A 15,727-nucleotide genomic window follows, 5' to 3' on the forward strand; every position below is an offset into this window, starting at 1 on the left:
GGCACTATGTAAACATCAATAGGCATCAGGCCCATGTAAACATCCAACATACTATGTTTGTCTTCTAGCTCACGCTGCACATTCAGGCCATTTTAAACCACAGAAGGAACCAAGAGATGCAGCAGGCGGCGCCCGCCAGCAACAAGCCGGCACCTTCATCATCCAATCAGTAAGGTCCATATGCTCCATACGTGGATTCATGTGCAGAGCTCAGCCATCTTTTCAGCATCCAAACAATTAACACTTAGTGTGGCCATAAAGGATACTAATAGTCGAGTACATGCCATTCATGAAGGTTTTGGAAGTGCACTACTTTGTTTTTTTTTTTTGTTTCCACCATTTCTAAAACAGTTCTAACATTTCTTCCTTCTCTGCGCCTTAGATTTTTGCCTCTTTGATATAAAGTTTTATAATATTTTGTACAATTTTTTGTACTGATGTTTCACTGTTATGTTTGTTATGGTTATGTCACTGGAGTAACACAGTTTCAAAGTTATGTAAAGTAATAAAATAATAAAACTTAAATCTTTTCTAACTTTATCTAAACGCTACAGAATGTGTTGTGGAGACAATCCTATAGAAATGTGAGGTCCTACGCTTGCTTTAACTGTCCAAGTTCATAAGACATCCCTCTCAGTATCGGCCAGGTTTTGACTCATTTACATTTATTAGTAATCAGCAGAGGAACATACATTAGCTTTTTTTTGTAAGATAAGATTGGTTGTTGCAAGGGAATCCGATCCGGAATTAGAGACTGGACAGTCAGAGGTTTCTCAAGAAAAGGGGTTACGTCAAGATGTCTCTCAATGGTAAGTAGCTTTAGCATTTTAGCATTCAGTTTTCTACAGCATCGGTAATGTCTAATGTGTTTTGTGGGACCATCAGTGTTTAAAAAAAAAAAACTCTGGTAAACCCGCTGATTGTGGGAAACGGCTATTAGCAACCAAAGATATTTATTTTTGTAGAAAAATAATACACATTAAAAGCAACAATGGTGCTGTGAATGCTGAATGGTAGGTAGGGAGCCATATCCCTTACATTAAAACCAAGATTTTAAATCCACCAGCCAAGCCTTTAGTTTTTTCATTAAAAATATTTAATGCTGTTTAACACTGATAAGTATTACCAATCAATATAAAAAATAAAAACAGCCAAAATCACTTGTTTGGAATATATCCACTTTTGTACCCAAAATTCTTTTAAGTTAAGTTAATAAAAAAACACGTTACATTTGAAGATAGTCATCAAAAAGTAGTCCAGAGATTTATCACAGTGATGGCTTTTCTTTCCTGAACGTCTGAGGTCTTCACATGTGTTGGTGGTCCATGCTGAGTGAAAACAAATACCAGTCATGTCCAAAGCTGTAAACGCTACACACTTGGTGAGTCCGTGCAGCATGTGTGCTTTGGGCTGCAGAATGCACCATCTGTCAGTGGCCCGTGTCCAAGTCCCTCATGTACTCCTGTAGTGCCTGAAGCCTGGCGTCAATTTCTGACAGCTCAGCGCCCGTGTCGATGGAGGTCTCTGAGGGGTGGATCATAACATCTTATAAACATGTACATAGACACACCATACATAGTTCTTATTATATTACATCATGCATATACATGTTACCTTTGTCCTTCATTCTGTACGTTGGAGTGCTGCTTAATGGCTTCTTGGGCATCAGACCTCTGGGCTGTGAACAGTCACCACATGCAACATACTGTAAGTCAGCATTACAAAACATGACAACGTGTCACTCACCACACTCGGTCCATTGAACGTCTGTTTCCTTCCCCTGGAGAGCATAAACGTATTAGGTTAGGAAGAGTAGGAAAAATAACTCAAATACAGGAAGTTCACCTCAACAGATTCTTGGTCATTTCCTCCATATCCACTAACGAGCTCTCGGAGGAGTTCCTGCTCCCTCGTCGCTCCACAGACAAGCTCCTGCCTCGGCTGCCGGAGCGCCACATCTGTGGACAAGCTTCTCTGGAGCGGGAACGCCCTCGCTCGGGGACCAGCGGCGACGCCATCATGTCTCTCCGCACCTTCATCTGTCTGTTGAACGCGAGACACGCACATGAGGTACCGAAACGCTGTCAGTCACACTTTGGATGGTGGTGGAAACGTACTTTTTGACTTCGGTTTCTCTCAGTCGACGCTGTTTGTCCTGAATGTAAGCCGTCGGGTCAAAGCGAGGCGCTCGGGAGCCTGGAGGACAGGATGTGAGGAGAAGTGTACGTCTTTTAGATGCCTTCACATGTTCAGCTGCGATAACATCGTAGGGATACAAATACAGATATTACCTACTACTGATAAATACCTCTAAACCAGGGGTCCAAAAACTCTATTTACCTGGGGGCCACTGCAGCTAGGGTCTGGGTGAAGCTGGGCCGCATCAGGTTAAAAAAAATATATATATATTAAAAATAAAAATATAATACAAATATTAATAAATTAAATATTAATAAATATATATATAATATAATAGTCTTCAATGCTTCTGCTATACCCTCCACTTTTCAGTGCTTTACTTCTTTGGAAAAGCTCTGATAAAACATTAAATTATTATAAATTATGATACATTTTTATTTATTATTAAATTATTAAATAAATGTTTAATGTTAATTATTTTTCGACACAAAATAAGATGGGAAAATAAGCAAATAAAAAACTAATAAATTTGTATTTATTATTAAATTATTAAATAAATGTATAATGTTAATTTTTATTTTTCGACACAAAATAAGATGGAAAAATAAATGAGCAATTTTTTTTCAATGTCTTGTCTTTCAGCTTTGTAGTCTCGTATAACCGGCTGTGGATACGCAGAACGCAAAGTCTTATACATACCGCTAATGTTCATATTATTGACGGTAAATCCTTCTCAAAACCAGCCAAACCAGGAGTTCCTACCAGTTGGAGAAGGTGATGCCCGTCTTGCAATCGCGCGTGGCCCCGAGGAGTCCGCTCTTCTTCCTCTTTCTGTTGACCTTTGGCTTCTGTCAGTTCTCCGTTCCCTGGATCCAGAGCGACCCCTGACTTGGTTAAGTGAGCGATAGATTTCTCCGCATTCGGGAGGGATGCCCCTGTTTGATCACAGAGGACAGTTGAGAACTGCAGACATTTTGTGAGTAGTACAAAGCTTTATGCTATGAGGCGTCAGCAGAGGTGGGCTGTCTGCTAACTCGGAGTCGACCAATCACAGCTTTTACAGTCCACGTCACTGTAGCTTCAAGATTTTTTTTATTTTTTCAGGACGAGTGAGCTGTTTTATCGGAACACCCGTGTGAAACGTGTGCCAAGTAGGAATGGTGCGTGCATGTGGGCACATGTTGGTGAAGCATAGATTGACTAACCTTCTCCGTAGAAGTGCCAACTCATTGGTCAGAGTCTTGACGTGAAGTCGGAGACTGCACTCGGAGGCCCTCAGCTCTTCCAGCTTGAAGAACAGGAGACGAAGAGTTGAAAGTGGAAATTCAAGCCATAAATCACCACAAGTGGTCCACCTGCTCCATGAGGAGTCGCTGCTCCTGGCATCTCTTGCTGGCCGAGCGCTGACTTTTGGCCCTTTCTTTGAGCAACTGCTCCTCCAGGACCCTCACCGTGTCTCGGGCCCTCCAGTCCTGTCGAGTAGCGGGTGTGGAAGTACTTCCGCTGAGCTGTAATCGCTCTAGGACTTTGGAGATGGACTCTTTCTCCTCCTTCATTAGAGCCAGCCTTGGGATGGATGGGGAGAAAATAACATCCAGTAAATGTGTGCGTTCACGTCTGCTCAAATGTCTTTGAATGGGGGACAACTGAAATCAATAAGAACTTTTTGAATATTTTGGAGAAGTGGAGAGTTGGAAAATTGTCCTGTATTTTTTTTTTCAAAAGAGTTCTGCCAATTTTTTGGGGGGTGTCCAGACCCTGATCACCACCAAAATGTAAGCAATGTAGAGCTTGTTCAAAAGTATAAATATTACAGAGGAGCAACCTTTCGTCTATCATGACAACCACAAGATCTTTTGCAATAGTACGAGACTCAAGAAAGGGCAATTCTGAGCCCCCCCCCCCACACACACAGGGGCCACAGAAGCACCCTAAAACGGCATAAAATGGCAGTGTTTGAGGGCGGTGATTTTTGACAAAAATCATAAGGGGTTTGCATGTCGTTTTTTCTTGTTTGTCTTTTTCAACAAACAATTGCCCCCCCTTCCACTACTCACACCCCCCTGCTGAACTCTGCCCCCCCAATACTCCCCAGTCACTTCATTGCAATACTGTACATATTACTGTTATTATATATTGTCACATCCATACTGTGCATACTGTTTATAATCTGCAATAGCCATATTATAGCCATTTATATCCCTGTATATATATACACACTGTATTATAGTCACAGCCTGCTATAGTTTGTACATATATCTGTCTATTTACAGCTCTATTCTATTTATTCATTTATTTACTAATAAGGTATTTATAAAATTGCACTTCTGGTTGGATGCTAACTGCATTTTGTTGCCCTGTACAAGTGACATGAACAATAACAATAAAGTTGAATCTAATCTAATCTCCTGTGGCGCCTGTGTAGGTGTATCCATGCATGTATTAATGTATGTATGTACATATGTATACATGTATGTATATATATATCCATGTATGTACTATGTATGTGTATCCATGCATGCATGCATGTAGGTGTATCCATGCATGTATGCTAAGGCTGTGGAAAATAATCGATATTAATCGATACATCGATGCGCATGTGCACAATGCGAGTGCATCGGCTCATTCACAGGGTATGGATGCAATTGACGGGTGAAATCTAGATTCATCTCAAAGCGTTTGTAGGTATCGGTAAAATCCGATTCATGCGCCGTTTTATTAATGTTAAACTTCACCCCATATGTTGTTCCCCAGGTGCATTGAATGCACCATGATTATTTTGTGTTTTGTATTCAATACGGACGGGGGCCGTGAGGCACATACAACTACTAGTACAACATCATGTTCGCACGCAAGCTATATTCTATATTTAATGTTTGGATATTTTATGTTTGGAAACACTACAGATTCGCAAAGAACAACAGAAAGCTCGACAAAATGTCCGTCATTTGCAAAGAATACCGCGTTAAGAAGCTGTACAACGGCAACACAACAAACATGCAGACCCCCTTAAAAAGGGGACACCACAACACGGACAAGTCTACCCCCGCCTCCCCGTCTAGTACCCCGTCGGACACCGGGGAAAAACCAAGCAAATCAGGTCAGAACAAGTGGCTCTTCCGCTGCTTTCAAAATTGTCCAGGAACTATTTGTCCGTCCCTGTGAATGTGTCCCCTGTGAACGAGTGTTCAGCACAGCAGGTGACATTAGAACAGCAGGGCAGTTGGCTTCTTCCTGAATTTTGACTAAATTTTGAAAGGGTACACATTGTTTTACACTTTCTGCTCCTCACTACTGTATTAGCCTACCTCCTAGTGCAGTATATGTCATATTAGCAGTATGTTTTGCAGACAGGAATATAAACAAACATTGATAGCACTGTTGAAAGTGTCACTTTAACTTTGCTGTTGCTGCACACTGTATTTTTTACAGCAGTAATCATTGTTTTACTCCACCACTGAACCACTGCTATTGGAATTGCATAGCCGATGTGAGGAAGTGTGAGGAAAGTTGTTTTTGAAAAGTCGTTGCTGTTTTAAGATGGCAAAAAGTATTATCAAGAAGTGGTGCATAGTAAAAAAAAGACAAACAGCACTTTAGTTGAATTTACTGCCAAATGCCTACGTATAAGGAATAAAGCCAAATACTTTTTGTAGGACCATACTAAATTCCATTTTGCTTATTTGCATCATATCGCAAGAAATTGCACCATATCGTATCGGATTGCATTGATTTGAACTAAATGATTATCACATCGTATCACATCATGAAGAGGGTGAATCACATCGTATCGCCAGAAAATTCCATGTATCGTTAAAGTATGGAATCGTCGTCAGTGCTGAGATTCCCACCCCTACTATAGACCCTTTTTCCTCACAGTTTCAACTATCTTCATTGTTTTGCTGACCAAGAAAAGCTCAACTTCTTAACTAGCATCTAAGACAAATGTGACTTACTCTGCTCGTAAGCGGTGGATTTCCAGCTCTGCTGACTTGTTGACACCTTGAGAGGTGAGGGCACCAAGCTCCGCCTTCAGGGTCCTGATTTCCTTCAGCAAGGCGGCTGGGTCGGGCTTGCCAACGTAAGGTAGCGGCAAAGGGTAGTGTATCCTACCCATAGGACAGTACATGAACGCATCAGTCACAATAAGGAAACAAAAAAAGACACACACACCTGTCAAACTCTACGGTGTAGATAAGGATGAGATAGCGTTTGGCGGTGAGAGCTGATGACTGCGGATGGCCTCGAGGGCGACTGACCACGCCGGCTTTTCTGTTTCGTAGCAACTCCAGGTCAGCATAGGTCAAAAGGTCCAGTGTGACAGAATCACTTGTCTGCACAGAAGAAATGGATGATGCTTACACACCTGTGAAATGCTTCCACATCTACGATGACATGGGAAAAATCCCTCAAGTATGCATGTCCTAGGTTTTGATGTACATGTCATCTCTACATGAACGGAAATGCACCCAAAATTCCTTCATTCACATCCACACCTCCCTCTGACTTCCCTTCACTGAGAGAGGAAAAAAGATAGCTGGGGAATATTTCTAATTTTTCGCTCCAGTGTGCAGCCGAACAAATGAGTCTCCGCTCTAGCTCACGCAGCCTGGAGCATCTCCCTGTCTGTTCAAATCCTTCTATTCACTTGTGTGCACGCGAGCCACCGTACCTTTCTGACGGCTGATTCCAACATGCTACAGAAAATGGGAAACTGTTTAAAGTTTCCCGTTTTCCGCGTGAGGTCCTCAATATCTGGAAAACAGGAGACATGAGAAGTATTTGTGCACGGTATCGACGAGACATCTTGGATGCCACTTACAAGCCGGATCGAATTCTCCCTTCCACTGATCGGCTGTGGTTGAATCAGAGATTTCCACCAGCAGAACACCTTTGTCTACCCCCACCTTCACTGCAAACTGCACTCCTCGGAAAATGATATCTTCCATTACCGCCGAGTCCGCCTCCATTCCTTTGGGTCTGTCAGGGAACGATGGGGCTCAGAATATGAGAATGTACTGATGAAAAAACATGCATAAATAAATACGCAGTGTGAAAGAGAATAACCCTCATTAAATTAAAGGAACTGAATTCATGCATAAATCCTTGAGATATTATGCATAATGTACAAAAATGCCATATCCTGTAATGTTAACAACAAATATTTAGCATAATCTTGTAAACAAACAAGCAGCAGAGAAAACATGAATATGCACAATTAACTGTTGTGAAGATGGAGTGTCCAAATGTTTTCTACTGAGGGCTGCATATAGAAAATTTGAAGGGTGTGGGGGCCACTATGACATTCTTCATATTTGGCAGATGCAGGAGACCGGGGTTCAAGTCCACCCTCCGCCATCTCTGTGTGGAGTTTGCATGGCCACCAGTCCAGGGTGTACCCCGCCTCTCGCCCAAAGACCTCTGGGATAGGCCCCAGCATCCCTCGCGACCCTCGTGAGGATAAGCGGTAGAAAATGAATGAATGAAGACAGGATGCATATGGAACGAGTTTAAAATGTCTTTTCATTTCACAAAATCATTTAAACCATTATTTTGTCTACTTTGTATGCGTAAATATGTAAATAGGATATGTACAGTTGTTCTAGGGTGCGAGTGTTGTGTCATCACTAAGACACGACTTTTAGGTAAAGTTTACCATGTGACAATAACCTGTGGGCGGAGGCTAGCTCTGTTAGCACGAGTCGGCTGGCGGCCTGTTCATTCACGTCAGGCATGTATTTAGCGTGTTCTCCTTCCGGTTCCAGGAGACGCGGGAGCTCGCGGAGGGCCGCTCACCTTATGTGTTTTGTTGCTCTACGCAGGTATGTTAATGTTGCACCAACAACAGCACAATGGACCTAACATCTGGATTGTACAATGTGCCCCAGTGTGAGGACCATAAGAAGTACACAGCTTTTATAACACCTGTCGGCTTATACAAATATAACAGGATGCCACAGGGGCTCTGTAACAGCTTCGTTTATGCGCATGATGTTGAGCATTTTCTGGGACCTCAACTTCACCAACCTGCTGTGCTATCTTGATGACCTTCTGGTCTTTGCCCCAATAGAAGAAGAGGCTCCGGGTCGTCTTCCAAAGGCTCAGAGTAAATCTTAAACTAAGCCCCAAAAAGCCCCTTGGACGTGTAATCAATCAAGATGGTGTTGCAGTCGACCCCCCAAAGGTGGAGGTGATATCCAACATACCCAAAGAAGCCCTGATGGAAGAGGATGGGTGTACGCCCTCTGTGAGGAAGATCAAATCCTTTTTGGCAATGGTCGTCTTCTATCAAAGTTTCACCCCTGGTTGCTCAGCAATAACCAAGCCCCTGTTTACTTTAACTGGACCCCCGAATGTGATCAAGCTTTCCATAGACTCAAGGATGAGCTATTGAACTGTGCTGTGCTGGCCCACCCCGATTGTTTGTGCTCTCTGTGATTTGTCCCAACTACCTCTTGGATCGGGCTCGTCCTATTGCTTTTGCTAGCAAGTCCCATAGCAAATCGCAGCAAAGATATCCTGCTCATTGGCTGGAGTTCATGGACCTTATGTGTTTTGTTGCTCTACGCAGGTATGTCACTGTTGCACCAACTGTACATTTTTTGTTATGGACAAAAAGACTGTTTGGCATGTGCCATGTGCCTGGCTCATGTGCACTCACGCCACAGACGTGGACAAGGGCGAGGAGAGGCGGGAGCTTGCGGAGGCCCACACACCTTATGTGTTTTGTTGCTCTACGCAGATGTGGATGAAAATAAAAACCCTGGGAAAACCTTTGAAGACTCCCTCTTTACACAATGCAGAAAGAAAGATAGAAAGAAAAACACTCATGAGGACAAGCGGCATAGAAAATGGATGGATGATGGGAATCATCTCAAAGAAACTACACAGTAGGATGTGCAGGTGGATTTGTTTTCTGTGTAATATTGTAATATGCTCTGTGGAATATGTCCCGGCCCGTACTTTGGACAACCTCCGGCATCAGTCCTTTTGTATTATAATAATCATCATCATCATCACCACCATCATCAATGCCATTCTCCCTCCATCCAGAGGTGCTGCTTTGCCACAACATACCACACGGGGCGCTAATGAGACAGGCAAGCCTGCATGGATTTTTCTTTATTTCAAAAAGTTGCCTTTTATCAAAGTATCGGGGGCATACATAAAAATACTCATTTTAGGCGGAACGGTGTTAATTTGGTCGTATTTTATCTATAAAAACACGCAGCTGACACACAGCACTGACGCTTGGCATGACTTTCTCCCACAGGGCGTGAAAGGACAGGCAGTGACTGACAATGTTCATATTTTATGTAGTTACCATTTACATAAATCGAATGGACATTTTGTTTACCTTGTCTGCGTAGCCACATCGTTTATTCCTTTTTGGGATTGCGTTTCCCTTGAGATAAATCAAATTGATGCTTGACCGTCTTCACTATGACAGCTCACCATTGTTAGCTTTAGCTAGCTAGCACCGCCGCTGTTATAAATGTAAATAATGTAAGCTTCGGGTTGCATTGTAAAGTGACATTACAACAAGGAAAAAACAACACTTACCTTTGCTTACGGCGATGATTCTCGACTGAGCTTGCCGCCAACACGTAACTAATGTTGGGCAAACATCGCGGCGTATTAGTTAGTGTAAGCCATTCAATTAAACCGTTATCCGCGTCATTGTTGCTACACTTTCAATTCAAAACAAAGTGGAAGCCACCTAAGGGCGAACCTGAGGCGGATCGACTACCGGGAAACGTTCAATTCTTCTTCTTCGGTTTGATTCCGTACTCCACTTCTTCTTCTGCTGCTGCTTCGTTTTAAGGAGTAACTGCTTGGTGCTGCCCTCTATCGGCCATGAGCCGTCAGTCCTAGCTAGATGCTACCAAAATTGTGGCAATGTCAAGAAATGTTGTCTTTTGAATTGCATTTCTATGTTCATGTGATTCTGTTTGTACTGTTTTGTACAATTGCAGTTTGCAATTTTAAAAAATATTGGTTTGACATATTCTACCCTTTTATTATTTAGTCTACCCTCAGTCAAAACATTACAAAACATCTAAAACAGAATTCTTAGATGGCTAGGGCTTGTATTTATGCTTGTTGTCCATGGCGGGTATATGTCAACAACATGCAAACTCCACACAGCGACGCCTAACATTTATATTATTCTGATTCTGATTTTATTGTATTGTATCATATTATTCAATGACTGAGGTCAGTAGAACACAACTTTTTATGATTACGGGTTGTAGTTTTTTGATGAAGGTCAGAGCTTAGCTTTTCTTCTACATGTTGCAGTCTAGCATGTGAAGGGCCTGTTTCCATGGAGACGTTGTTCTCCACTCAGGGAAAAAAAGGGTCTGAAGTCTGTGGTCCTTGTTGTGTGGTGGTTAGGATGCAGAAAACCTTGTTAGGATTGACCTCATTGTTTCATATATGGTGTGAGAAGTCAGTATGGAAAAATTGATTGAAATAAAAACAAAGTCAATAATTGTATGTAGCAGTAACAGCAAGCAAAGTGAAGTTCCCACCCCCCCCAAAAATAGTATTTGTCATCACAAACGCTACAACATCAAAACCCTGCAGATCAAAAACATTAGTCAAAGTCTAGCGTTCAAACCAGCAAACATGTCTTACATGGGGAGATGAAGACGGAAATGCCACCCCCCCCCCCCCCCCCCACCTGTTTCCTGCGGTCACTCAGCCATCAGACAGCTTCCTGATGGAGGAACCCTGCCCTTACCTGCACCTCCAAACAAGATTAAAGGGAGGAACAGACAACAAAAACACTCCCACGCAGTCTGCAGCAACAACAAAAAGGCATCAGAAGCTCCATAAACATCAGTGCACCCCCAATAGAGAGGATACAGTGTATGATATCAGGCCAATCCGCTAAATCAAACTTTTACTTCAGAAGTCATAAAGTCAAAACAATAGAAGCACTATTGTAATGCTCGTCAAAGATCTTCTATAGGACAGGAGGACTCAGCTGTTTTTAAGAACCTACTGCAAAAACGAGTGTCTTTGGGAAACCTATTGCAAAACACTGGTCAAAGATCCTCATATGACAAGAGCGCTCAGCAAACTGCTACTGAGAGCTCTGCTGTTCTTTTTTTAGAAAGCACTGCAAAAACATGAGTCAAAGATGGGCTGTTTTTAAGAAGGTACGACACAAACATGGACCTTATGTGTTTGTGTCAAAGATCTTGGTAGCTTTGTCTTTACCTTTTCATGAGATCGAAGCTCAGCATGTTGTGACAGTACTCCCCCCATGACTCAGAGCCTTCTCACCTTGCCATGGACTTTGTCTTTCTTTGACCATCTGGCGCTGACACCTTCAGGAACTTTACCATGCGCATCAAAAGACATCATCACTGACTTTTGTCATTACATTTTCTGATAGTCATTGCTCACTCTCGCTTCTCTTCTCTTTAGGACACCGTTTTTAGTTATGGTTCCAGTTGCTGGAAGGCCCTTGGCTAGCACTTCATCCAGGAAGTGAAGTGATGTGAAGAAGAGGCTGAACTACCTCAGCAAGACCCTTATACTCACGAGGGTCAAGGGGGTGCTGGAGCCTATCCCAGCTGACTTCTGGCTAGAGGCAGGGTACACCCTGGACTGGTCGCCAGCCAATCACAGGGCACATATAGACAAACAACCATTCACACTCACATTCATACCTATGGACAATTTGGAGTCACCAATTAACCTAGCATGTTTTTGGAATGTTGGAGGAAACCGAAGTATCCAGAGAAAACCCACGCATGCACGGGGAGAACATGCAAACTCCACACAGAGATCGAGAATCAAACTTGGGTCTCCTAGCTGTGAGGCCTACACTCTAACCACTCATCCCCCGTGCAGTACAACTAAAACATTTCTAACAGAGTGGAAGCTGTTCATTGGTGATTAGCTTGGTGAAGAGGAAGTATATTTGTATAAAGTACGTGTCTAAGGGGGACACGGCCAAGCAGGGTGGGCTTAGAGACGGACGGGGTGGGCAGGGAACAATGATGTCATTGCACGACGAATGAAGCATCAAGTGAAGAGGCTCCCTCTTGCTCACCATCACTGAGCAGATGCACGGCAGCATCGCTCAGGGAGAGGACTCTGCTGTCAACCTGAGCAGGTTGGACGGATTTGTATTGCTCTTAAAAATCTCTTCCTGGATGTAGTACATGATAATTAGCAAATATACAAAGTGAATGCAAAACCATCAACAGAGAGAGGTATAATGTGTGATATTTGTGTTCCAGTGGTGGTCATGGCTCAAAAGAAGCCATCTGGAGGCTGCTGCTGCCCCAAAGCTCCCATCAATGAAGACAACGCTCGTTTCTTCCTGCTGGCCGGCCTCATTCTTCTCTACTTGCTGTGCGGAGCCGCCATCTTCTCCGCCCTGGAACACCCCTTTGAGCTGCGCGCCCGCCGCCTGTGGAGGCAGCAACTGGACAACTTTACCCGGAGATACGACGTCCATCCGAGGGCCCTGTACACTCTGCTGAGGCAGTATGAGGAAGCCAATGGAGCAGGGATTAGGGTGGACACACTGAGGCCCCGCTGGGACTTTTCAGGAGCATTCTACTTTGTGGGCACTGTGGTCTCGACTATTGGTAAGTCTTGGAATACGGTCTTCCTCTGAGTCTTTGGGGATATACTCTAACCAGACATGTACTTTCACTCAGTTGACTTTGGACAGGAGGCATAATTAGGGCTGTCAAATGATTAAAATTTTAATCAGATTAATCCAAATTAATTAATCATGATTAATCATGAGTTGCACTATGTCTGAAATATGCAAATTGAAAACCATGTTTCAATTATCGGCCCTATATTAGTATAAAAATGTGATATTAATCGATAATCCGCACAGTGGGTGAGTGGTTAGTGGCTGGCCACACAGCTAGAAGACATGGGTTCGATTCCCCGCTTGAGCATCTCTTCGTGGAGTTTGCATGTTCTCCCCGTGCGTGGGTTTCCTCCCACATTTGTTCGCTTTGTGTCTCTCTCCATTTGCTGGTGTGTGTGAATGACAAGAAGAAAAGCGCTGACTGGACTATGGAGAAATTTACAAAGTTCAAATATTGTCTTTTTCAGACTTTTTGCGAGGAAAATACCGTCTTATACACCAAAAAGAACCCCAAACTCCGAAAACATACAGAAAAAGCCAAACACACACACACACGTTTATCCTTGAATGCTCACTGAAGTGAGGTCTGGTGAGGTTTATGAATTTTGTGCAGCTGTGAGTGGCCTTGTCTCGCTTGTCACCTTTCATTTTCTTCTCTGTAGGCTTTGGGATGACCACACCGGCAACCATAGCTGGAAAAATCTTCTTAATCTTTTACGGTCTCATCGGCTGTGCGGCGACCATCCTCTTCTTTAACCTCTTCCTGGAGAGGATCATCACCATGCTGGCCTACATCATGCGCTGGTGTCACGAGCGCCGGCTTCGCTGCGGCGGAGTGGGGGTGGTGTCCAGCAGGCGGGAGGAGTCCGGTGAGGAGGACAGCTTAGAAGGATGGAAGCCTTCCGTCTATTACGTGATGCTGATCTTAGGACTTGCCTCAATCGTGATTGCATGCAGTGCTTCGACTCTGTACTGCTCCATGGAGAACTGGAGCTATGTGGACTCCCTGTACTTCTGCTTTGTGGCCTTCAGCACCATCGGCTTTGGGGACCTGGTAAGCAGCCAGAGACAATACTATGAGTCTCAGGACGCCTACCGACTCGGGAACTGCCTCTTCATCCTAATGGGAGTATGTTGCATCTACTCACTCTTTAACGTCATCTCCATTATCATCAAACAAACACTCAACTGGATCCTGGAGAAGCTGGTGTGTCCTGGGGACCACCGGCTGTGCTCCTGCTCTAAGAGTGGACGCTGGTGGCTCTGCTGTCCCTGCCTGCACAACAAAAAGCGCAACCAGAGGCGTCCGCTGGCTCACCTGAGACAAAAACGCTTGAAACGCAATGCGGTCCGGCCGCTCTCGACCCACTGCCCTGCAGGAAGGCAGCGCTATGCGGGCGGCTCGGTTGAGAGTGTGTGCGACAGCGAAACAGACGGCGCCGCAGCAGCGGACGGGGTATATGTAGGCCGTCGACTATCAGGGGAAATGATCTCCGTTAATGAATTCATGGTGTCGAATAAGGTGTCTTTGGCGCTGCTGCAAAAGCAACTGAGTGAAACGGCTCATCAGGGACCGAGGCAGAGCTATGGCCACCAGAATGGATTCTCTGGAGGGGTGGGGGCGTTGGCTATCATGAATAATCGGCTACAGGAAACCAGTGTGGACAGGTAGCGGCACATTTACACATCCTAAGTGTGCTCTTAGCATGCATTATTTCACACTCTAACAGCAGAATCACCATGACTACAATCATTCATGCAGGTTTTTATGACAGATCACCATAATGTCTAGACCGGGGGCCATTTGCAGCCTGCAGTTTTTTGTAGAAATGTAATAAAACAAGCAATAGCAAAAGGACTAACGTAACAAAAAGGTTGACTTCTTAATACAGTGGAACCTCGGTTTTCGTATGCCCTGGTTTTCAACAAAAATGACTGCTGAATGCCGAAAATATGACTTGGTAGTCCATTTGCTCACGTGTCTGTGGAATCGAGACACCAAAGATAGAATCCATGTATTGTATCGTGGTTCTTTTAGAGCTGTGACACTATAGACAGACCCCAGCCAAAGAATCCTTTACTCATCTTTATTGTGTGCGTGTGTCTATTATTATTTGTTCATAGAACACACATAGAACAATGGACAACTCTACATCTTTCTCCTTTCTTCCTGTAATAGGCACTGTGCGCTCTGTGCTAATGAGATGTTCAAGTGCACTGCGTATTTGTGAGTGTTAGACGAATAGGCTGTCTGACAGTTTTATTGAGTACGGTTACAAAGTGCCAGAAATTTGCTAAAGAAGGTGAGAAACATAGGCAAGTACATAGTTTGCATCTGTTACAATAGGATTAGTTCAGGTTCAGTTCAGGTTGCGGGAGTATGGTTATGTTAAGACGCACTACAGTGTGTGTATTGATGATTGTACCTGTACCAGTGAAGGTCGAGTGAGCAAGTATGCATCTCTAACGTCTCGAACATCACCGTGCTCATCAACAAGATTCTTTAATAAAGGTAAAAATTGTTCATTTATCAATTTCATTCCTCATTCATATGTATTTTGTCTTGTTTTTCTGTGTGTACAACTATAAATATTCTCTATAAAATGGGTTTTGGGTTAAGATTTTCAGGTGATGGATGCGTGGGTTCTGTCTATTCCCGGCTTGGCCATCTCTGTGTGGAGTTTGCATGTTCTCCACGTGCATGCGTGGGTTTTCTTCGGGTACTCCGGTTTCCTCCCACATTCCAAAAACATGCTAGGTTAATTGGTGACTCCAAATTGTCCATAGGTATGAATGTGAGTGTGAATGGTTGTTTGTCTATATGTGCACTGTGATTGGCTGGCGACCAGTCCAGGGTGTACCCCGCCTCTCGCCCAAAGACAGCTGGGATAGGCTCCAGCATACCCATGACCTAAATGAGGATAAGCGGTATAGAAAATGGATGAATGGACGAATGGA

The 15,727-nt window shown here is 43.7% G+C and overlaps 3 protein-coding genes across 7 annotated transcripts in view; 2 read left to right on the top strand and 1 right to left on the bottom strand.

The window, feature by feature from the left end:
- The window catches only part of LOC131138340 (transcriptional regulator ATRX-like), a 30,298-nt gene extending 29,497 nt beyond the window's left edge, over positions 1-801 (top strand). Inside the window, exon 35 of one of the 3 annotated variants that reach the window (XM_058087173.1) lies at positions 69-801. In XM_058087173.1, coding sequence (XP_057943156.1) covers positions 69-173 — 105 coding nt within the window. In that variant the 3' untranslated portion in view covers positions 174-801. The remainder of the gene's footprint in view (positions 1-68) is intronic. The other 2 variants (XM_058087172.1, XM_058087174.1) reach the window with 2 other exon arrangements.
- Positions 696-9,940, bottom strand: ccdc61 (coiled-coil domain containing 61). Of its 3 annotated transcripts, none has more exons than XM_058087176.1 (14): positions 9,703-9,940; positions 9,497-9,625; positions 6,962-7,119; positions 6,812-6,894; positions 6,313-6,473; positions 6,096-6,248; positions 3,495-3,705; positions 3,345-3,427; positions 2,902-3,074; positions 2,118-2,196; positions 1,846-2,043; positions 1,747-1,780; positions 1,615-1,678; positions 696-1,524 (listed from the first exon to the last, which is right to left on the bottom strand). In XM_058087176.1, exons 3-14 carry the CDS (start codon positions 7,107-7,109, stop codon positions 1,430-1,432), a joined length of 1,482 nt encoding a protein of 493 aa, XP_057943159.1. In that variant the 5' UTR covers positions 7,110-7,119; positions 9,497-9,625; positions 9,703-9,940; the 3' UTR covers positions 696-1,429. The 3 variants fall into 3 exon arrangements, with proteins under 3 accessions (XP_057943159.1, XP_057943160.1, XP_057943158.1); XM_058087177.1 differs by lacking the exon at positions 9,497-9,625 and having other exon boundaries at positions 697-1,524; positions 9,703-9,750; positions 9,872-9,937; XM_058087175.1 differs by lacking the exon at positions 9,497-9,625 and having other exon boundaries at positions 698-1,524.
- A 2,466-nt stretch (positions 9,941-12,406) lies between these two features.
- On the top strand, positions 12,407-14,441 carry kcnk12l (potassium channel, subfamily K, member 12 like). The gene is made up of 2 exons (XM_058087488.1): positions 12,407-12,752; positions 13,432-14,441. The coding sequence occupies exons 1-2, from the start codon at positions 12,407-12,409 to the stop codon at positions 14,439-14,441; spliced, it is 1,356 nt and encodes a 451-aa protein (XP_057943471.1).
- Positions 14,442-15,727: the final 1,286 nt, after the last annotated feature.

The sequence above is a fragment of the Doryrhamphus excisus genome, chromosome 11, assembly GCF_030265055.1.
Source record: "Doryrhamphus excisus isolate RoL2022-K1 chromosome 11, RoL_Dexc_1.0, whole genome shotgun sequence".
Lineage (NCBI taxonomy): Eukaryota > Metazoa > Chordata > Actinopteri > Syngnathiformes > Syngnathidae > Doryrhamphus > Doryrhamphus excisus.

Coding starts and splice junctions, on each gene's coding strand:
- ccdc61 (XM_058087176.1), bottom strand. CDS start 7,109: ATGGAGGCGGACTCGGCGGTAATGGAAGATATCATTTTCCGAGGAGTG. Junction 2,197..2,901: donor GGCATCACCTTCTCCAACTG/GTAGGAACTCCT, acceptor CCTGTCCTCCAG/GCTCCCGAGCGCCTCGCTTT. Junction 1,679..1,746: donor CGTTCAATGGACCGAGTGTG/GTGAGTGACACG, acceptor GACTGTTCACAG/CCCAGAGGTCTGATGCCCAA.
- kcnk12l (XM_058087488.1), top strand. CDS start 12,407: ATGGCTCAAAAGAAGCCATCTGGAGGCTGCTGCTGCCCCAAAGCTCCC. Junction 12,753..13,431: donor CACTGTGGTCTCGACTATTG/GTAAGTCTTGGA, acceptor TCTTCTCTGTAG/GCTTTGGGATGACCACACCG.